This window comes from Schistocerca americana, chromosome 4 (genome assembly GCF_021461395.2).
Source record: "Schistocerca americana isolate TAMUIC-IGC-003095 chromosome 4, iqSchAmer2.1, whole genome shotgun sequence".
NCBI classification, from domain to species: domain Eukaryota; kingdom Metazoa; phylum Arthropoda; class Insecta; order Orthoptera; family Acrididae; genus Schistocerca; species Schistocerca americana.
The window spans coordinates 480,207,976-480,232,243 of record NC_060122.1 but is presented as its reverse complement, the minus strand read 5'-3'; the positions used below and the strand labels follow the sequence as shown (position 1 = coordinate 480,232,243).

Here is a 24,268-nt window from a genome sequence, read left to right as displayed (position 1 = left end):
TCAGATGTTTAGGACGGGTGGTAGGGACAGAGCATCGAGTGACATTATACTGAGTGCACTATCCGAAAACTACCTCGAGCAATTAAACAGAGAACCGACTCATGGAGATAACATCTTGGTCCTACTGATAACAAACAGACCAGAACGTTTCGACTCTGTATGTACAGAACAGGGAATCAGTGATCATAAGGCCGTTGCAGCATTCCTGAATATGGAAGTTAATAGGAATATAAAAAAAGGGAGGAAGGTTTATCTGTTTAGCAAGAGTAATAGAAGGCAGATTTCAGACTACCTAACAGATCAAAACGAAAATTTCTGTTCAGACACTGACAATGATGAATGTTTATGGAAAAAGTTCAAGGCAATCGTAAAATGCGTTTTAGACAGGTACGTTGCCGAGTAAAACTGTGAGGGATGGGAAAAACCCACCGTGGTACAACAACAAAGTTAGGAAACTACTGCGAAAGCAAAGAGAGCTCCACTCCAAGTTTAAACGCAGCCAAAACCTCTCAGACAAACAGAAGCTAAACGATGTCAAAGTTAGCGTAAGGAGGGCTATGCGTGAAGTGTTCATTGAATTCGAAAGTAAAATTCTATGTACTGACTTGACAGAAAATCCTAGGAAGTTCTGGTCTTACGTTAAATCAGTAAGTGGCTCGAAACAGCATATCCAGACACTACGGGATATGATGGCATTGAAACAGAGGATGACACGCGTAAAGCTGAAATACTAAACACCTTTTTCCAAAGCTGTTTCACAGAGGAAGACCGCACTGCAGTTCCTTCTCTAAATCCTCGCACAAACGAAAAAATGGCTGACATCGAAATAAGTGTCCAAGGAATAGAAAAGCAACTGGAATCACTCAATAGAGGATAGTCCACTGGACCTGACGGGATACCAATTCGATTCTACACAGAGTACGCGAAAGAACTTGCCCCCCTTCTAACAGCCGTGTACCGCAAGTCTCTAGAGGAACGGAGGGTTCCAAATGATTGGAAAAGAGCACAGGTAGTCCCAGTCTTCAAGAAGGGTCGTCGAGCAGATGCGCAAAACTATAGACCTATATCTCTGACGTCGATCTCTTGTAGAATTTTAGAACATGTTTTCTGCTCGCGTATCATGTCATTTCTGGAAACTCAGAATCTACTATGTAGGAATCAACATGGATTCCGGAAACAGCGATCGTGTGAGACCCAACTCGCTTTATTTGTTCATGAGACCCAGAAAATATTAGATACAGGCTCCCAGGTAGATGCTATTTTTCTTGACTTCCGGAAGGCGTTCGATACAGTTCCGCACTGTCGCCTGATAAAGTAAGAGCCTACGGAATATCAGACCAGCTGTGTGGCTGGATTGAAGAGTTTTTAGCAAACAGAACACAGCATGTTGTTATCAATGGAGAGACGTCTACAGACGTTAAAGTAACCTCTGGCGTGCCACAGGGGAGTGTTATGGGACCATTGCTTTTCACAATATATATAAATGACCTAGTATATAGTGTCTAAAGTTCCATGCGGCTTTTCGCGGATGATGCTGTAGTATACAGAGAAGTTGCAGCATTAGAAAATTGTAGCGAAATGCAGGAAGATCTGCAGCGGATAGGCACTCGGTGCAGGGGGTGGCAACTGACCCTTAACATAGACAAATGTAATGTATTGCGAATACATAGAAAAAAGGATCCTTTATTGTATGATTATATGATAGCGGAACAAACACTGGTAGCAGTTACTTCTGTAAAATATCTGGGAGTATGCGTGCGGAACGATTTGAAGTGGAATGATCATATAAAATTAATTGTTGGTAAGGCGGGTACCAGGTTGAGATTCATTGGGAGAGTGCTTAGAAAATGTAGTCATCAACAAAGAAGGTGGCTTACAAAACACTCGTTCGACCTATACTTGAGTATTGCTCATCAGTGTGGGATCCATACCAGATCGGTCTGACGGAGGAGATAGAGAAGATCCAAAGAAGAGCGGCGCGTTTCGTCACAGGGTTATTTGGTAAGCGTGATAGCGTTACGGAGATGTTTAGCAAACTCAAGTGGCAGACTCTGCAAGAGAGGTGCTCTGCATCGCGGTGTAGCTTGCTCGCCAGGTTTCGAGAGGGTGTGTTTCTGGATGAGGTATTGAATATATTGCTTCCCCCTACTTATACCTCCCGAGGAGATCACGAATGTAAAATTAGAGAGATTAGAGCGCGCACGGAGGCTTTCAGACAGTCGTTCTTCCCGCGAACCATACGCGACTGGAACAGGAAAGGGAGGTAATGACAGTGGCACGTAAAGTGCCCTCCGCCACACACCGTTTGGTGGCTTGCGGAGTATCAATGTATATGTAGATGTAGATGTACTTCTGCAAATTTTTTCAGACATAATTCTATGTTATTTACGTACTTTTGCCTGTTTTTTCCACCACCATGAATCCTTGCTCTTTCCATCTGTACCAATACAGAAAAGTTTCCTCATCCCTATCCAGAACCAAGTTTCACATACTGTTACCGATTTGTACCTTGGCTCATGAAATTCCCCCCCCCCCCCCCCCCCCAAATAGACTTATGATCGAACTGCCCATCTCTGGGTGCCACCCATCCCTCCACAATGACCTCCAACTGTTAAGACACCACCAATCCTTATTCCTCACCAATATAATATTTCAAAACCATATCAATCCAGCTCAAACCACCTTGCAATACCTTCTCTCAATCCATCTAATTCTCCTGCTATACAATCCCAAATTCTGGATCTCATGAAATTCTTGTTCTCTATGAACATGCACACCACCACCTAAAAAAACTCTCCTTCCTGCTCACTTCCGACTCCCGCCTTTGACCACCACTTTATCACCTCCACAGCCACCTCTCCGACATCGCCCCATAGCTGACAAACGCTGTCTCTCAGACCTACTACTTTACCCCACCATCCAAAGTTACCTCCCACCACCACACAGAATCCAGATCCTAAACAGACCCAGAAAACAGTCATGAACCTATCTTCCAAAAGCCTTACCCCACAGAAGTATCAGTCCTTTCCAAAGACCTCACCTTTTGCGCCACCCCCAAATTTGCAGGAGTTGGTTACAGACCACCTCTTCTTCTCCCAGTCCCTACAGTGGAAACACTTTTTCGCCACCAATCCTAACAATTAGACTCAACCAAAGATCAATGTTGACTCCTACTGACTAAGTTCACTCCTCCATACAAACATGATCCATCCCTACTACCCCCAAATCACCCCCTCTGAAGGTTCCAGAATTTCTTAACCTTGAACCTTACGTCACCATCATTCCCCAAATCCCTCAACATGCAAACTAACCTTACAGTTGCATAAAGATCCGCAATCCACCACCTAAAAACTGATCCTGATCTTACAATCCTACCTGCCGACAAAGGTTCCACTACTATTTTTTTTTCCCAAACCACAAAGACTACCTGGAAGAAGCACTCTGCAAGTTTTCATTTTTTCCATGTACAAATCCCGCCACAATGACCTCATTCCAGAAATCAGCAGGATCTCCAGACTCTCTCTTCAAATCCTTAGGCCTAACAAAGAACCTCTCCCCAGAATCCAACTCTCTCATCACCCTTACCACTCCCCCCACTCCTACCTTCCACGTGTTTCCTGAAGTCTATAAACCAAGCCACCCAGGACGACCCTTTGTGGCCACTTTCTGTACTCCCAATGAGAGACACACTGCTCTTGTAGACCAACACCTTCAGCCTATTACCTGCAGTACACCCTCCTATATAAAAGATAACAACCATTTAGTCCACCAACTCTCCACAGTTCCTGTTCCTTTACCAAATGTTGCCCTGTTTGTCACTATTGATGCCATCTCCCTTTGCAGTAATATCCATAACACCAAATGACTTACCGCTATTGTACACTACCTTTGCCAAAGCCCAACGGATTCCAAACCAACAAGCTCCTTCCTTGTCACCATGACCAACTATATCCTAACCTACAATTACTTCTCCTTTTAAGACATTACCTACAAACAAATCTGGGGTACAGCTATGGGCACCCACATGACACCTTCCTACGCCAATCTATTCATAGGCCACCCGGGAGAACCATTCCTAAACATCCACCCCTCACCTGGTTCGGGTTCATTGATGACATATTTGTGATCTGGATCGAGGGTGAGGACACCCTATCCACATTCCTCCAGAACCTCAACACCTTCTCCCACATTCTCTCCACCTGGTCCTACTCAACCCAACAAGCCATCTTTCTAGATGTTGACCTCCATCTTAAAGATTGCTACATTGGTATCTCTGTTCATATCAAACCTACCAACCACCTGCAATACCTCCATTTCATCAGCTGCCACACATTCCATACCAAGAAGTCCCTTCCATACAGCCTAACTACCGTGGCCATCCCATCAGTAGTGATGAGGGTCTCTCCGAGGCCTACACAGACTGTAATTACCCTCTCAACCTTGTACAAAAACAGATCTTCCGTGCCTTATCTTTCCATTCACGCACCATCTCCCAAAGTCCCACTGTCTGGCCACAGAGGAGCACTCTGCTCGTGACTCAGTACCACCTGGGACTGGACAAACTGAATTACATTCTCCGCCAGGACTTCAACTACCTCTCGCCGTGCCCCGAAATTAGGAATTTCCCACTTACTATCCTTCCCACCTCTCCCACAGTTTTATTCTTTTGCCCACTGAACCTACACAATAATTTTGCCCATCCCCACACAAACCCTGCTCCCAACCCCTTGCCTCATGGCTCATATTTCTTTAGTAGACCTAGATGCAAGATTTGTCCCACACAACCTCTCACCACCACCTACTCCAGTCTGATCACAATCACCACCTATTCCATCAAAGGCAGGACTACCTGTGAAACCAGTCATGTGAGCTACAAACTAAGCTGCAGCATACTACATGGGCATGACAACCAACGAATTGTCAGACCAAATGACTGACCACTGAAACACTGTGGCCAATAAACACCTGGACCATTCTGTAGCTGAGCACGCCACTCAACATGACGTTCTTGATTTCAGTCACTGCTTCACAGCCTCTGCTGTCTGATCCTTCCCACCGACACCAGCTATTCCAAATTGCATGGAGGAAGAGGGGGGGAGTGGGCGGGGGGGAGCTCTGCCTGCAACAATACACTCCTGGAAATTGAAATAAGAACACCGTGAATTCATTGTCCCAGGAAGGGGAAACTTTATTGACACATTCCTGGGGTCAGATACATCACATGATCACACTGACAGAACCACAAGCACATAGACACAGGCAACAGAGCATGCACAATGTTGGCCCTAGTACAGTGTATATCCACCTTTCGCAGCAATGCAGGCTGCTATTCTCCCATGGAGACGATCGTAGAGATGCTGGATGTAGTCCTGTGGAACGGCTTGCCATGCCATTTCCACCTGGCGCCTCAGTAGGACCAACGTTCGTGCTGGACGTGCAGACTGCGTGAGACGACGCTTCATCCAGTCCCAAACATGCTCAATGGGGGACAGATCCGGAGATCTTGCTGGCCAGGGTAGTTGACTTACACCTTCTAGAGCACGTTGGGTGGCACGGGATACATGCGGACGTGCATTGTCCTGTTGGAACAGCAAGTTCCCTTGCCGGTCTAGGAATGGTAGAACGATGGGTTCGATGACGGTTTGGATGTACCGTGCACTATTCAGTGTCCCCTCGACGATCACCAGTGGTGTACGGCCAGTGTAGGAGATCGCTCCCCACACCATGATGCCGGGTGTTGGCCCTGTGTGCCTCGGTCGTATGCAGTTCTGATTGTGGCGCTCACCTGCACGGCGCCAAACACGCATACGACCATCATTGGCACCAAGGCAGAAGCGACTCTCATCGCTGAAGACGACACATCTCCATTCGTCCCTCCATTCACGCCTGTCGCGACACCACTGGAGGCGGGCTGCACGATGTTGGGGCGTGAGCGGAAGACGGCCTAACGGTGTGCGGGACCGTAGCCCAGCTTCATGGAGACGGTTGCGAATGGTCCTCGCCGATACCCCAGGAGCAACAGTGTCCCTAATTTGCTGGGAAGTGGCGGTGCGGTCCCCTATGGCACTGCGTAGGATCCTACGGTCTTGGCGTGCATCCGTGCGTCGCTGCGGTCCGGTCCCAGGTCGACGGGCACGTGCACCTTCCGCCGACCACTGGCGACAACATCGATGTACTGTGGAGACCTCACGCCCCACGTGTTGAGCAATTCGGCGGTACGTCCACCCGGCCTCCCGCATGCCCACTATACGCCCTCGCTCAAAGTCCGTCAGCTGCACATACGGTTCACGTCCACGCTGTCGCGGCATGCTACCAGTGTTAAAGACTGCGATGGAGCTCCGTATGCCACGGCAAACTGGCTGACACTGACGGCGGCGGTGCACAAATGCTGCGCAGCTAGCGCCATTCGACGGCCAACACCGCGGTTCCTGGTGTGTCCGCTGTGCCGTGCGTGTGATCATTGCTTGTACAGCCCTCTCGCAGTGTCCGGAGCAAGTATGGTGGGTCTGACACACCGGTGTCAATGTGTTCTTTTTTCCATTTCCAGGAGTGTATATTCTACGTTCCCATACCCTCCCTGGCCTCAACATTCGTTAGTCATTGTCTTTACTCATCTAGCCCTTTCCCAGTTCCCATTCCAGAACTACATAGCCCTCTAGTCCACCAACACATCCAGTCTTTTTACTTCTCTCCTTTGCCATTGCCCCCTCTCTCCACCACCCTGTGTCGAACTTCCCAAATGCACCTAGCTGCCCTGCCCTCTCTTCATTTTGTCCCTGCAGTTTACCACCCCCACCTTCTCCTTACCCCTCACCCAGTTCGCTCTCCCATCATGCACTGCTGCGCATAGTATGGCCTCAGCTGTCAGATATTGTGGGCCTATGTGTTTCAGTTGCGTTTGCGTGTGTGCGTGTGTGTGTGTGTGTGTGTGTGTGTGTGTGTGTGCTATTTTTGACAAAGGCATTACTGGCCAAAAGTTCACTTTCCGACAGTCTTTTTGTTGTGCCTATACACCACTCAGCATCTTCCTTATATGGTGAGTAGCAACTATCCTTTTTATAATATGTTCCACTTAGTAAAGGTTTGTTTCATATTTTGTGGCATGTTTCTGTTATACGTATTGTATAAACATAAGAAAAATTAGTCTTCTGACCTTCTCCACAAATACAATGTTATAAATACTGTAGGTATACTGCATTTCTGCTACTTTCTACCATTTAAACTCTCTGGCAGCCTAAAATTTAAAGATACTTCTTTTTTTTTTTTTTTTTAACCAAAAACACGAAGCAAACACCAGCTTTGTGGAACTATCTGATACAACGACCATAAACTGCTGGTCCCTTAGATGTCGTCATATCTGGTTTCAACTGTATATCAAATAAATATTAAACACCTTGATTTCCATGGTCTTAAGCTTTTATTGCACGACAGCATACAAAACCTACTACTTTCATACATTTCCTTTAAGTGTTCAGGTCCACACACGTTGACCTTTGTGGTGGTCTACAGATGAATTACTATGCTAGAAATACACTGAAAGGATGAAAATTTTAGACTACATACGCTTTAAAAGTTCCACTGATGTTATGAAATGTAATACATCCATTAAAATATTGTAAATCTGGGTGTGTATAACATAAGAATCTTGCACAAATAGGAACAAAGTGTACAAATATTCTTTATTAAACAGCGACAATATTAAGAAAAGGATAGACCACTACTAAACGTATAATGTAGATGTTGAGTCACAGACAGGCACAACAAAAGTACTACTAAACACGAAAGGTTTCGGCCCGAAGGCCCTCTGCTGAAATAGAGTGATGGTAAGGCAAGGTTCGAGGTCAAGAAATTCTAGAAAGTTAACAGGGGGTGACTAGGGAGCAGTGGGTGTGGATCACAGCCGAAAGTACTAGTGAACTGAGTCAGGCAGGGTTCACCATTGGTTTTAGGTCAGGTCTCACTGGTAGGATTGGTGGCCAAAAAAGTGTTTCCACTGCAGGGACTGGGCGAAGGAGAGAAGGTCTTTAACAAGTTCAGTGTGAAAATTTGGGGAGTGGGGCAAAATGTAAGGCCTTTGGAAAGGAAGGGAGTGATATTTTATAGAGCTCAGGCTTTTGGAGGAAAGGTTCATGAGTGTATTTTGAATCTGTTTGGGTTCTTTCTGTAAGGTGACGGGAGGAAGATTTTGAGGGTGGGGTAAATCTAGTAGGTCTGCAAGGCAGGGTTTGTCAGCTATGAGGTAATGTGGGGGACATTTGGAGGCTGTTGTATGGGTAGTGGGTAGTGGGTAGTGGTGGTCCGAAATGGGAGTAGGAAGTGAACAGGTTGGAGAGTTTTGTGAGGTGGCATTGTGCATGCTGCTCTAGCTCCTGGAGAGCATGAGTATCAATATGAGAGGTGGGATCAAGGAATTTGGGACTGCACAGAAAGAGATTTATACAGATGGAGGAGGTGGTACTGCAAGATATGGGCCTGATTACCATGGTTTTGCAGGACTAGGTTGGTGAGGATTAAAGACTTGCAGAATCTGAACAGATGGATGTCACTGTTGAACATCTCTGCTATAAGGTGAGTGGCAATTTATCCTTATCATAATAGTGTCATCATTTCATCTTAGATTTCCCACTGTTTACTAAATGCTGGTATATTGGTCTGAAAATGACTTTCTTCTTTTACTGTGTGCTGCAACTATTAATACAAAATCTATAGTGAAAACTATTTAATCATTTGTTCCCTTACCTGCTGCACAAACATGCTGAAAGCTCGTGTTGGGTCTCTGGCAGCATTTGGAGAGTGATAAATTTGGACCCAGTCTCTCAGCAAATACTCTGTTTTCTCCAAGAGCCCCGGAGGGTCATCAAATTCCCGCGCCTGTAAAAGTGGTTGAGACTATTGGAAATGTAATGCTTTCTTTGAAATTTCACAGTATCATAGATTCTTATTATTATAGTTATTACTATTATCTCTGTCTCTATACACACATATGAGGGCTATCTATAAAATAACCTCTACTTCCATGCATCATAAGATGCAATGTGGCAAGTGGAACAGTAGCAACATTGACACACATAATGTGTCTGTCTGCTTAAAGCTGAAATACAAAGAGAGCCACATTGTTTCTAGTTCACTTACAGTAGATATTCAAGACCAATACTGCATCTGGAAATCCCAGTGAAGGTGAAATCCATTGTCTAATACATTTCTAAGAAGGGGAAAAAAAAAAAAAAAAAAAAAAAAAAAAAAAAAAAAAAAAAAAAAAAATTTCAAAGCTGTTGACACTCACTTCGAAATTTGTCCCTTATGGGTATGTTTGTTGTCAGCAATGAACCACTGGAAAAAACTGACAAGAAGATCGTGAAAACTGGCATTTCACAATAGCTCAACTATCAGGCAGTTTCTGAGTTTTGTATGAGATAATAACCAAACAGTTAGGATACCCCGAATTCTAAGCTCACTAGCTCTCCAAACTCAATCTGAGAACCGCACAAGAGATGAAATGGTAGTCATCCTTTGGGATGTTGAATCTATCTTATTTATGGAGTTTATTGAACATTGAAGGATAATAAATTTTGAAGTCCGCTTTGATATATTAAGAAAACTATGGAGCCATTCAAAACAAGTGATGCTGTTTTGACTGCCACAGCCATACCTAACAATGCTCAACCACACTTACCCAACAAATACAAAAATTGTTTTGTCAGTTCAACTAGGACATTTCTGAACATCCACCCTACAGTTCAGACTTTTATTCATGTGATTTCCACCTCTTCATGCCTGTGCAAAAGTAGCTTTGCTCCCATGTACTAAATCAAAAAACTTAAGAAGCTGTCACAGGTGGGCTGCAATACCAGGTGGCAGAACTGTACGCAGGGGGAATTTGTTAACTCTCATTAAGAGAGATTATAAATCCTTAAATCTGAATGGTGATTATGTAGAGAAGTAATATAAAGTGTAGTTTAAGACCTATCTAATAGATTTGCTTTGAATATTCTAGTATCTTAGTTATGGCCTAAATGGAGGTCACTTTACTGATAGCCCTTGTTATTTCATGAATAGTATAATAATGAATCAAGATTTTATAATCAACTACATGGACTTCCAGATTGTGACACATCAAAGTAAAAATAATCACAGTCTGCAGGTACTCTTCAAAACTGAGCTGGAAGAGCCATGTGAGAACACTGAACTTGCATGTTTCCACTGATATTTTTGAGAGATCTACCATGAAACAAAATGTAAGTAGGAACAAATCATCTCTTTCTAATTGCACTGATCAAAATACTAAATTTCTGGTAATTGCCCAGCATTTACGTGTTATTGCCATAATAAAAACGTTCAATACAGCAAAGAATTCTGGTCTTTGGGAGGATGAAATACTTCCTAATATAATCTAGCAACATCCAGCTACACAGCTAAGTGTAAAAGAAATAATTGGAAATATTCTGTTTAGCAAACTTCTGTTCTCGTCTTCTATAATGCACACAGTTTTATCTCATATTCATTTCAAAGTCATGAAGTGTTGCAACACAATTACACTTACTGCTATTTGTTCTCACAATAAAGAGTTAAAAAACTTATTTCTATTACACAAAACTTGTTTATATCACACAAGTGAGTGTAACGCACAACAGCAGTAACGTATTTTGCCAAAAATTGGAAACTGTTCTTATCCATAGCAGATGCGTCCAATGAGGCACATTACAAAGAAACGTCGGAAAACATGGTTAAGCAGTTGCTACATTATACACTTATTTAGATGATACAGAGACAATGCCTAAACTACAGATAAACAAAGACATTCAGAAGTAATTTCAAATGAAAAATATGAGAAGAGTAATAGTATCCCCAAATAACTGAACCATTCTATTTGATTATCATTAAGTAAAATGTCTATTTAAGCAACTTACTCTCACTTGAAGAATTCCTGAATGTATGTATGCAGTAGGTCCTCCTTGAGCTCTGTCTACCAGCATGGCTGGGTCATGATTTGCCCGTAGCAAATCAATTAGGGTAGTAAGTCTAGAAATAATCATTTGAATTTAGTCAAAATAAACTGTCAATATAAATAAGCACTTGACAACTACTGACAATATTTCTTTCATCAAATATACCTGTTAATGTCATTTTTCACACACACACACACACACACACACACACACACACACACACACACAGAATTAATTATGCACAAAACCTTTTCTAAGATGAAAAAGGTGGGGTACGATCTTGAAGTTCTATCTCATGCCTTGGTGAATGAAAGAAAATGTAAACATTAAGTGTAATAGGAAGCACAATGTCAAGGAGTTTAAGGTTTATCAGAATGAATGACCTAATGCTATGCAACGAAAAGTAATTTTTCTAGCTTTGTGTGAACACTCCAGATATTAGTTTGTTGGTTGTAGCTTCCCATGCTCAACTTTAAATCATTAGAACAAAGTAAGAGCCTTTCCACAGGGCTTCCATTCACAAAACATCTCTGCCCATTGTCTTTGGGCATTATGCTATAGGGTATTTGTGACACATACCATGGAACTACTGCATAAACAAGTTCTCAATGACTAGACAACATATTTTTACAACCCACTGCTACTTGCAACACTAGTTTCGGCCAAGTTTTCTTCTGCTGTGTACTTCAATGCAAGGCTAACATTCTTTAATAGCATGCCCTAATTTTTCTCAAATACCTCGTGTTTTAAACTGTAATCATAGTCATTAATACTGTACTCTGGGGCACTAAATTGGCTTTTCATACCTATGCTGAACTATTTTACCAACTTTACACGTTGAGCGCTTCATATCACAATAATTCACAAATATAAATACTGGTATATAAGAAACTGCAAAGGTTGTCTATAGTGATTAAAAATTCACTGTACAGTCTCTGTGGATTCCACTCCATAAGAGAAGCTTTCTCACATTGGATAACAACGTCTTTGGTAGGCTATAAATAATGGAAGGAGTAAAGTAGTAACTTGCCTAATTCCATGTGCAGGCACAATTTAATCAGCTGGGGCAATGTGTGTGTGTGTGTGTGTGTGTGTGTGTGTGTGTGTGTGTGTGTGTGTGTGAGAGAGAGAGAGAGAGAGAGAGAGAGAGAGAGAGAGAGCGCTATTTATGCCCTCTGTCTCATTTACGCATTTATCGACAGCTCAACGTCTGAACTATACAGCAAGTTGTTGGCTTTACCCCTTTCACTATCTGTTTTCTGAAACAGTGCACCTGTGGGTATGAGGAAGAGGAAAACCTTAAAATCAGATTAGTTTTTTTTTTTTTTTTTTCCAAAATGAAGGGATAGTGCAGCAAGAAGTTGTCAAAGTACTACTCGTAAGCAGAGTGACTGTCTTTAAAGTGTTGTGGCTTTCAGAACCACTTGTTGACATATTACTTGCTGGCTTCTGTTTTGGGTTCTTCGGCCAACGTTTTGCCAGCCCAAGTGTCAAAACTTCACCCTTTACTGCTGGTGGTAGACTTCCGTCGAGCTTGTGGCCTAAGATTATGTTTAACTGTCGTACCAACATCCAAGGTCTTTTCCTGGCCATTTCTTATTTCTCCTCTTGCTACCTGTAACACTCATTCACTGCAACACAAGAGTCCAGCATCCTTTAGCCTGAGGCTTTCCTCTCTCTTGTTGAAGCTATTGTCACGTTTGTGGAACTCTAAGGTTTCCTGAAGAAGTAGGTGTGGTAGTTCTTCACAGCAATACCTTCCATGTCTGAAAATTTTATTATATGGTCAATCTTGCACAATGTGTGCTCCACCATAGTCATTTTTCCCACCTATCTCAAGCCTGCTATACAGTTTATGTTCAGTGATCCTGGTGTTGATTGACTGTTACGTCATTCCCACGTAGACTTCTCCCACATGTACAGGGTCTGCAGTACATTTCCAAAATTGCAAAGGAGTTCTTTTTGTCCTCTGTCAATCTGAGATATTCTTGGAGTTTCAGTTTGTAAATGATCTTTATGCTGTATTTGCACACTGATTCTGTCCATCATTCTTAAACAATTGCGAGTGTGTGTGTGTGTGTGTGTGTGTGTGTGTGTGTGTGTGTGTGTGTGTGTGTGTGTGTGTGTGCGGGCGTGTGTGTGCGTGTGCGTGCGCGCGCACGGGGACATCTGTGTCCACCCTACATTTAAGCTGACAATCAGACCCATTCGTGGAGGTCTCACATGATAAGGTTTGCCAAATCTTCTAGCTCAAGTTCTCTTTCAGAGACAATGAATCCCACTTGTAACCAGGGGACCATTCCAGTAGGTGTGACAGTGGTCTTGCAAGAGGCTTAGAGTACAGAGTATGAAATGGCATCTCTGATTTGTCTGCTATCATCTTTCACTAGCATAAAATAACTGAACCTTCTCTTGAACTATGTGCTTCCATTTGTTCACCTATAGCACCCTGCATGTGAGTAGCAACTTCTGTAATACACTGCAGCATACTATTAACTAACAAATAACACTGTAACAGTATGAGGAATATTTCATAGGCATCAGAGTGCTCATTTGGCCTCTCAGGTATCTTAAATTCAATCCCACTGATCACTTCTGAGACATTCAAACAAGATGTGCAAGCACTGGACCGAGCTCTGAGCAATTTCTCTTTTGTGGTACGGGCAGCATTTGAGCAGTCATGGAGTAAGATAGCTCAACAAAATTTTCAGTGTCTCATGGGGTCCAGGCCACAACACTTGACCTCTATCATTGCTATGAAATGGTGTACTACACAGGAAAAATACATAATCCAATTGTTTGTGAGTGGATAAATCATGATATTGTGACAAGGACTTAAAGACAGCTGCAGCTAAAATAATGACAAAGGGCAGTCTCTTGTGTCACAAATAGAGCCGCATTTGTAACAACTCAGTGTAACACACAACGTGAAATTAAATTGTAAACTTTAAGCTTGTCAGTACAAAGAGATACATAACAGACTTATACAGACAAAATTATACTCGTTACTTCTGATCAAGAATGTGTTTGCAATTACACTGCTCTATGTTAAAACAAACTAATAGCACACTTCTTACCCTTCAGGTGGCTGTCTAGAGTGTGTTGCAATCCTCGCAAGCATTTCAACAGTATTGCAAAAATCGCCTTCAGACACTATACCATTCAGTCTTTCATCTATTAAATACAGTTGAACTAGCTGCATTGCAAATGCTACTGCCATGTAATTCAATCCTCCTTCCATTGAATGTGCCAAATGTAAATCATACTGTTGCAGGTTCACAAGATGTGACCGAATAAGACAATCTACAGCTTCCAAGTTGTACCTGTACTCTTCACGACACTCTGTTAGGAATCTGTACAAAAAAAAATATTATGTCAGATAGTCAAATGTTACGAAACCGTTTTCTACAATTATTAGTACCAACACAAATGTCTAAAGCTGAAAGTAATTCTATACCAAAGCTAAGTGATGCCAACACTGTATAACAAAATTTGTAACAGTTATGCAAGACAATAATTGAATTAATTACATTTCCATCATTTAATTAAAACTAGTCTTGGCCACACCTAGGATCTTTTATTATGAACAGTTTCACGTTGCTGAAAAAATTGGGACTGGCATCTGAACTAGCCATCACTACAATACGATGGCGATTTCAGAAGCAATGGCCATATATTGCATAAGAAGTGCCATATCTTATCATCATAATAATCTCCATCTAGTCATTATTTCAAAGGTTGGGGGTGGGGGGGGGGGGTGGGGGGGGGACACGATGTCCCACATGATGCCTCTCCAGAGCTACAATATCTTGATTTTCTGAGGATTTGTTAAAACGTTACAGACTACTCTAAATGAGAGTATTTGTGAAAATGTCACAACAAAAGGAAAAATTGTAATAAAGAAACCAAAAGTGAAAGGCCTGAATTTATTTTCAATAAACACTTTGTTCCCAATACTATGAGACATGATTAAGACACACACTCTTCTGACCTACTATTCACTTTTTTTTGGAAAAATAAACTATGAAAATTTGTAACTTTTTGCAAATTTCAAAATTATGTTTTTAAAGTATGAATAGTCACAGGATGTTAACTGTCTTGGGGGAAAAAAAAAAAAAAAAAATGGAAGGACTGCTAACTATCAGCTACGGCATTAATGGATGAAATTCTTCAATAATTGTACATAAAGGTGAAAGAATCTGAAAGTTTTTGGTTATTTAGAAACCCCCATCCTAAATGATCTAAAAATATCATTTTACGTTAGATGGGCATTGTATTCAGGGAATGTACAATCAGAGTGGGCAATACCTGTATGTACAAAATGTGAGAAATTTTTAGGTACACTTAGCTCTACTCTCAAGGTCACAAAACCTTGGAACCCCTTAAATATTTAAACTGACTGCTGATTTTAAGTAAATGTCATACAAAACTGGTAGTTATGAATCAAAACAATTACTTCATACCATTATAACTGAGTGGGAAAACAATTACTAATCTTGTTTGAAAGCATTTTATAACAAAAATGAGATACAGAATATTTATATCCATTTTTCTTTTTGTAATATTATTCACAAATTATTATTTTCTACTGTGATGATTTTACTTCTTCATGACTTTCCATGAGTTAAAATTGCCTACAATGTTACAACCAACACTGCACTGTTGAAAAGAGTTCACTTGTTTTTCCTCCATCTGCTTCCTGAATTTGCACACGGACTAGGATGACAGTACTTGAGAAATGGAAACTGCACACCGATCTTCTGATGATTACCATTCGAAAGCATTAGCAGGACCACGAGGTGTTATACAGGAGATAGTTATATCTTGCAGCTCATGAGAGAGACTAATTATCTGTCCTACCCACTATTAATCGTCATACACACAAGAAATGAAGTGGCTCACTGCAAAGTCTTCTAATGTATACTATGGTCTATACATTTCACACACAGTAACAGGCTGCATTTTGTGGAGAACTGTTCTTGCAATGTTGTGTTACTCCAGGATGCAACCCAGTACTGACTTGATTGAATTCATACCATGGGCTTCATATAGCAGACCACTCTTCTCTCTTTCTTAAATGGAATTACATTAACATACTTTCATTTACAATTACAGAGTTTCATGTGTTACTACTGTTGATATGGACTGTACAAATCCAGTTCATCTCTTATAGAATCAATAGCTTCATGCTGGAGATTAAATCTTCAAACAAGATGTTTACAGATACCTCCTACCCCACCACACACACTTTCTCCATGATCTGTTACTGAAAATATCCATTTTTTTGTGTTAATTCCTGTACTACAGTGTTCACCAAGCTGAAAGTAGTTTTTTAAATGAGATGCTGCACCATCAGTCACATTAGGAAATGCGTGGGCTCTAGATGCTGTCATCAATTATCTGCTGACAGCATAGCATTCATGTGCACTGTAATGAATGAGATCATCACTGACAATAGCAAAATGATGTGATGTTTCAAGAAAGTGAGGAAAACATGTGAGGACTGATACCTGTGATGCATGAAAGTGGTAACTTTGAATTTCGTTCTGCAAAGCAACAAACCAGTTCTCTGCAAAGTCAAAATGAAGAACTAATGTGTCAGTATTCTGGGGTGTGGCTGATTTTACTTCTGCTATGGCCTGTCTCTGAATCCTCCAGATATGATTATGAGCTATTCCTTTCATGACTCAATGCCTAACTTCTGTAACAAACTTCTCTTGATCTACTGTCTTCTTACCAACTCTCCTCCCTCCCACAATGCATAGGTTACTTCATGGTCAGTATCCTGAAGGTGTAATGCTTCAACAGTTATCACTTCAGCACCAGGACACATTGCACACTCTTGTAATCAAAATTTATCTTGCAGCTCTTGAGATATGCACAAAAGCATCAGGTCCATCTCTGTGCACTTCTTTCCTGTGTCACTGGTTACAGCGAAACAGACAAGATTCAAAGTAGTGCAGTAAATACATGCGCATAATTCTTTCACTGGCTGGCATTTAACACATTTTGATCATAAGGAGTAGAAGCTCGTGAGGTCAATTTTTAAATTTGGGTTCTCCTTTTTCATTAGGAGATATACTTCTCTTATTGAACTTGTCATTTATCTTTTACCTTTTTTAACTTTTTTGCCACTTTCAATAACAGAGGTAAACATCAGCCTGGTTAAGACTTTGGCCACTGCAATCTATCATCACTTAGGTAATAATCCACAGCAACAATAGGCATATCATCTTGCAACAGATGCCCACAGTAAGAATCTGGGCATGCCCAAATACCATGCTCATTCATTATTTTACAAGCTTCAGAAATCAAATGTGAGGAAGTGGGTGTGTATTTCTGTATCTGCTGCTTAGAGTAGCTACCTGGTATCAGTGTCCGTAACTGTACCCTCTCAAGTGTAAGTGGTTGCTAAGATAGTAGTATTTAGGTTTTGAAACCACACATCACATTTCATTCACATATCATTATCTTCAGTTTCTGCACCAAGTGCATGCACATTATACACTTCACAAAGTTTTGAAGATGTTGCTTGTGTAAAACTTGTTTCATTTCTTCCACTTTTATTTTTAGATACTGTTTTCTTCTTGTGCTTCTTACCTTTCGTGGATGTTTAAGGGGGGGATATATTAGGGGCTACAGCAAAAATGCTAACACTCAATGCATCAACAACTTCACACCCAGGAATATAAAATCTGCAAGGTCTTCTTCAGTTTCACATTCGGGTGAAGGTGGTCGTTCAGGTGGGTTGTCACTAAATTTTTCTTGTAGTAAGTGTAGCAATTCCTGCACAATGGATGTGATGCTAATACCGTTACTTGAGGATCAAGATACTTCTGCAATACCTATGACAGATTTCCAACAACTGAAGTGTTTTTCACTTTTCTTATCCACCACCTTCTTGTGCCTTTTTTCGTAGTCCACATAACCTCACTCTTTCACTATTGTATTTCCTCATTGATATTGTATCTAACAAAAAGTTCAAATCAAACACAAAACTAGATGTGCAACTTCTCACTCATTTGTTATAAACAGAAGAGAGCTGGGATCATTGTTACCAACAGACATATTTTACACTAGAAATTCAGTGACGCAAAATACACAGAATGTTGAAAAATTTTTGTAACACTTTGCGCAAAAAAATACTGCCCACTGTATTAGCACTGTCTACTAACCTATTAACCAAAAAATATTTTGTATAATTCTCAAAAGTTTTCGGATGGGTGTTTTCAAGTAAATAATTCATAAAAAACTTGCAAAAAATGCAATTTTTCACATTCGTTGTGATAAATGTTTACGTAATACAGATAGCTGGAGCGGAGAAGATACTGTTTACAATTACATCAGCTGTATCTAGTAATATGACAGAAAAGACAGCGTTCTGTGACGTACTAAACTAGGGAAAATAAATAAATAAATAAATAAATAAAAAATAAAAGTTCTAAGCGGAAAAATTAATTTATATTTAGTATTTTCGTCTTAAATTTGTAAGTTAAAGGAAGCTCATTAGTGTGCAGGTGTCCACTAAATTTCAACACACTAAGAGGGAGCTTTCACGCAAAACATCTGCCAGGTCTCCAGTACTTTTGATTTATTCGTCATTATTTTTGTTCTCTACCGTTTTAAGACGTATTTGCAAAATATACACCTTTCAAAGGGCCATACCATTTACAAAAATTACGATAAAACGAAAATACTTTATTTCTTGACACTTCTAATAAGGAGTCTAATATACATTTTTTCCACAGAAATTCATGACCACGAATTGACATAACTTTTAGATTCAAGACGAAATCAACGTATTATTGTTTCTTTATCGTAAGCGCACTATTAACATTGCTGTCTGCTTTGTTTAACGCATGGCTCATGTCTCCAGAGATGGGAATTTCCCTTCACTGAGGCAAGCCTCAGAGGGTACAGTGATGAACCTGCATGGTAGCAGTACCATAAATACGGGACAGTTCCAGCTCTTCCCTGGTGGACTGCTGGTTCGCATTAATGTTGAGGCCACATGCTGACCTGTTTCCGTTGTCCATGTAGCGCCACCATCTGGGAAGGTAGGAGGGCGACCATAGGTTCCGAGCGTTTCTGGTGTGACGACTCTGCATTTACTATCGTTGGTTGCAAATACACAACACTGACACTGTGCCATGCTTAGTGTGGGAAAATTTCAGATGATGTCACCCAATCAGAAAGGCCTTGTGCATAGGCACTGTATCGTAAATGTCTGAATCAATGAGTGGTGACACAGAGTATACAGTGTAACAACCTTTGCGCAGTTAATAGGCATATTTAAGCAACAGGGGAGAACTTTTGGCAGGCTTCCCACGCATTTCAGTGTGTTGAGAAGAATTCTTAGTCATCATTGTGGCAAAAGTTGTAAATCCTCCCCTACAAGCCATAGTTTTTTGGGAGTGGAGACGAACCTGAAATCAGTCATGGAGTCCGCATGCTAACACGCGGCCGAGAGCTCGCATTAAAAGAGAGAGGCACCTAGTCACAGACTGATGCAGTTTTCACTGAAAATCTACACGTGTTGCAGTTTTCGCTGAAAATCTACACGTAAGTGTTGCAGTTTTAGTGCTAGCACAGCTTTTGCTCGGGGCAGCTCATGATTTGTAAGGGAAATTCTGCCACTTGTGTTGCTTTTCACTGTCTTCACTTATTTGGTTCTTGGATCCCGTTTTTAACTTGTGTTTGCAACTTGCACATATTTTGGAAAGTGTCCACAACCTGTTAACAGGGTGATCTGTCCCAAATAAGCTTCCTCAAAGGATCATTTATAGTACTTCTAAATACATACACATGCATTCCACTGAGGAAATTGTAGATTTTTGCAGAGACAATTTGCCTTTTGTTTGGGCATCAAATGAATAATTGCCCAGATTCATTTTGAGAAAACATCCATTCTACCATGAAGTTAATTCAGAGGAAATAAATCAAGTGTTTTAAAGAATTTGATTCCTCATTTTTCTTTTAAACCTACAACAAATTAGGATAAATGACCCAAAAATATAAATATAACCAATTTGTTACGCATGAGTGAATTGTGTTCTTACTATGATGGCTTTTCGTTGTGCAGCAGGTGCTCTACACAGAACAGTATATGTGTAGCAGGAAATTTAATTAACAAATGACTAATGTGAAATACCCTCATTTGCATTCAATACAGACTTGAGATCACACAGCTTTTTCAAATGCTGTAATTAGCAATTTGCTGCATTAAGATAGTTTCCACCGCCAAGCCTCAGCACATCACGATCACAGCAACACTCCTACCAGCAGGAGATTTCATACTATATTAAGCAGTTAGATGTCACAGTGTTTCTGACACCAGAATATTTGTCTGCCCCGCTCTCCCCATTAAGCACCACAATCTGAAAAGTTTTTCAAGCGCTTAATAACGGCAAACCATCTAACACCACGTGCTTCCTTTTCTCATACTTAATTAGTGATTCTGAAGAGGCAAATATTTCCCTCTCTGGAGACTTCCTTTACAAGTGGTGGTGATATTTATTTTTAATATATTAAATTATGTTTAATATATTAAAAATAAATATCACCACCACTTGTAAAGGAAGTCTCCAGAGAGGGAAATATTTGCCTCTTCAGAATCACTAATTAAGTATGAGAAAAGGAAGCACATGGTGTTAGATGGTTTGCCGTTATTAAGCGCTTGAAAAACTAAATTATGTTTCCCCCCCCCCCCCCCCCCCATGAACCATGGACCTTGCCGTTGGTGGGGAGGCTTGCGTGCCTCAGCGATACAGATAGCCGTACCGTAGGTGCAACCACAACGGAGGGGTATCTGTTGAGAGGCCAGACAAACGTGTGGTTCCTGAAGAGGGGCAGCAGCCTTTTCAGTAGTTGCAAGGGCAACAGTCTGGATGATTGACTGATCTGGCCTTGTAACAATAACCAAAACGGCCTTGCTGTGCTGGTACTGCGAACGGCTGAAAGCAAGGGGAAACTACAGCCGTAATTTTTCCCGAGGGCATGCAGCTTTACTGTATGATTACATGATGATGGCGTCCTCTTGGGTAAAATATTCCGGAGGTAAAATAGTCCCCCATTCGGATCTCCGGGAGGGGACTACTCAAGAGGATGTCGTTATCAGGAGAAAGAAAACTGGCGTTCTACGGATCGGAGCGTGGAATGTCAGATCCCTTAATCGGGCAGGTAGGTTAGAAAATTTAAAAAGGGAAATGGATAGGTTGAAGTTAGATATAGTGGGAATTAGTGAAGTTCGGTGGCAGGAGGAACAAGACTTCTGGTCAGGTGACTACAGGGTTATAAACACAAAATCAAATAGGGGTAATGCAGGAGTAGGTTTAATAATGAATAGGAAAATAGGAATGCGGGTAAGCTACTACAAACAGCATAGTGAACGCATTATTGTGGTCAAGATAGATACGAAGCCCACACCTACTACAGTAGTACAAGTTTATATGCCAACTAGCTCTGCAGACGACGAAGAAATTGAAGAAATGTATGATGAAATAAAAGAAATTATTCAGATTGTGAAGGGAGAAGAAAATTTAATAGTCATGGGTGACTGGAATTCGAGTGTAGGAAAAGGGAGAGAAGGAAACATAGTAGGTGAATATGGATTGGGGGACAGAAATGAAAGAGGAAGCCGCCTGGTAGAATTTTGCACAGAGCACAACATAATCATAACTAACACTTGGTTTAAGAATCATGAAAGAAGGTTGTATACATGGAAGAACCCTGGAGATACTAAAAGGTATCAGATAGATTATATAATGGTAAGAGAGAGATTTAGGAACCAGGTTTTAAATTGTAAGACATTTCCAGGGGCAGATGTGGACTCTGACCACAATCTATTGGTAATGACCTGTAGATTAAAACTGAAGAAACTGCAAAAAGGTGGGAATTTAAGGAGATGGGACCTGGATAAACTAAAAGAACCAGAGGTTGTACAGAGATTCAGGGAGAGCATAAGGGAGCAATTGACAGGAATGGGGGAAATAAATACAGTAGAAAAAGAATGGGTAGCTTTGAGGGATGAAGTAGTGAAGGCAGCAGAGGATCAAGTAGGTAAAAAGACGAGGGCTAGTAGAAATCCTTGGGTAACAGAAGAAATATTGAATTTAATTGATGAAAGGAGAAAATATAAAAATGCAGTAAGTGAAACAGGCAAAAAGGAATACAAACGTCTCAAAAATGAGATCGACAGGAAGTGCAAAATGGCTAAGCAGGGATGGCTAGAGGACAAATGTAAGGATGTAGAGGCCTATCTCACTAGGGGTAAGATAGATACTGCCTACAGGAAAATTAAAGAGACCTTTGGAGATAAGAGAACGACTTGTATGAATATCAAGAGCTCAGATGGAAACCCAGTTCTAAGCAAAGAAGGGAAAGCAGAAAGGTGGAAGGAGTATATAGAGGGTCTATACAAGGGCATGTACTTGAGGACAATATTATGGAAATGGAAGAGGATGTAGATGAAGATGAAATGGGAGATACGATACTGCGTGAAGAGTTTGACAGAGCACTGAAAGACCTGAGTCGAAACAAGGCCCCTGGAGTAGACAATATTCCATTGGAACTACTGACGGCCGTGGAAGAGCCAGTCCTGACAAAACTCTACCATCTGGTGAGCAAGATGTATGAAACAGGCGAAATACCCTCAGACTTCAAGAAGAATATAATAACTCCAATCCCAAAGAAAGCAGGTGTTGACAGATGTGAAAATTACCGAACTATCAGCTTAATAAGTCACACCTGCAAAATACTAACACGAATTCTTTACAGACGAATGGAAAAACTAGTAGAAGCCAACCTCGGGGAAGATCAGTATGGATTCCGTAGAAACACTGGAACACGTGAGGCAATACTGACCTTACGACTTATCTTAGAAGAAAGATTAAGGAAAGGCAAACCTACGTTTCTAGCATTTGTAGACTTAGAGAAAGCTTTTGACAATGTTGACTGGAATACTCTCTTTCAAATTCTAAAGGTGGCAGGGGTAAAATACAGGGAGCGAAAGGCTATTTACAATTTGTACAGAAACCAGATGGCAGTTATAAGAGTCGAGGGACATGAAAGGGAAGCAGTGGTTGGGAAGGGAGTAAGACAGGGTTGTAGCCTGTCCCCGATGTTGTTCAATCTGTATATTGAGCAAGCAGTAAAGGAAACAAAAGAAAAATTCGGAGTAGGTATTAAAATTCATGGAGAAGAAATAAAAACTTTGAGGTTCGCCGATGACATTGTAATTCTGTCAGAGACGGCAAAGGACTTGGAAGAGCAGTTGAATGGAATGGACAGTGTCTTGAAAGGAGGATATAAGATGAACAACAACAAAAGCAAAACAAGGATAATGGAATGTAGTCTAATTAAGTCGGGTGATGCTGAGGGAATTAGATTAGGAAATGAGGCACTTAAAGTAGTAAAGGAGTTTTGCTATTTGGGGAGCAAAATAACTGATGATGGTCGAAGTAGAGTAGCAGTGTCAGGAAGTCATTTCTGAAAGTATTCGTATGGAGTGTAGCCATGTATGGAAGTGAAACATGGACGATAAATAGTTTGGACAAGAAGAGAATAGAAGCTTTCGAAATGTGGTGCTACAGAAGAATGCTGAAGATTAGATGGGTAGATCACATAACTAATGAGGAAGTATTGAATAGGATTGGGGAGAAGAGAAGTTTGTGGCACAACTTGACCAGCAGAAGGGATCGGTTGGTAGGACATGTTCTGAGGCATCAAGGGATCACCAATTTAGTATTGGAGGGCAGCGTGGAGGGTAAAAATCGTAGGGGGAGACCAAGAGATGAATACACTAAGCAGATTCAGAAGGATGTAGGTTGCAGTAGGTACTGGGAGATGAAAAAGCTTGCACAGGATAGAGTAGCATGGAGAGCTGCATCAAACCAGTCTCAGGACTGAAGACCACAACAACAACAAGAAGTTATGTTTGTAGTTTAGTTAGCACTTTTCCCCTAAGTTAAATTTTTACAAGACTTAAGTGCATTCAATGCACACACTTTGTATTTCCCCATATCTTACTAACATACTTTCATCTGGTGCACTAAGAAGACAAACTAAACAATGGTTTGAGCCATGTACTAACTCCCAAACCTATTGATTTAAGCCAAATACTGTGTCTTGCAACAGTACATCAACAGTAGGCAGTTCCCACTGTGGATTTTTGAAAGTCTTCCCGTCAAGTAAACATCATTAACTAAATTCCCCAATTTTCAATTCCTATATTCATTTCCTTCCACTCTTTCATAAAATCTTGCAGGGATCTTTCCTTCTCATCCTGCCTGGTAAGTGTCCCCTAAAGAACGGTTCTGGATGAC

At 41.1% G+C, this 24,268-nt stretch overlaps 1 protein-coding gene across 7 annotated transcripts in view; it reads right to left on the bottom strand.

The window, feature by feature from the left end:
- LOC124614000 (CCR4-NOT transcription complex subunit 1) overlaps window positions 1-24,268 on the bottom strand; it is a 126,391-nt gene that overhangs the window by 28,225 nt on the left and 73,898 nt on the right. For 5 of the 7 annotated variants that reach the window (XM_047142805.1, XM_047142800.1, XM_047142802.1 and 2 more), the window contains exons 31-33: window positions 14,024-14,299; window positions 10,908-11,019; window positions 8,740-8,889 (exon numbers count right to left, since the gene is read on the bottom strand). In XM_047142805.1, coding sequence (XP_046998761.1) covers window positions 8,740-8,889; window positions 10,908-11,019; window positions 14,024-14,299 — 538 coding nt within the window. The remainder of the gene's footprint in view (window positions 1-8,739; window positions 8,890-10,907; window positions 11,020-14,023; window positions 14,300-24,268) is intronic. The other 2 variants (XM_047142804.1, XM_047142806.1) reach the window with 1 other exon arrangement.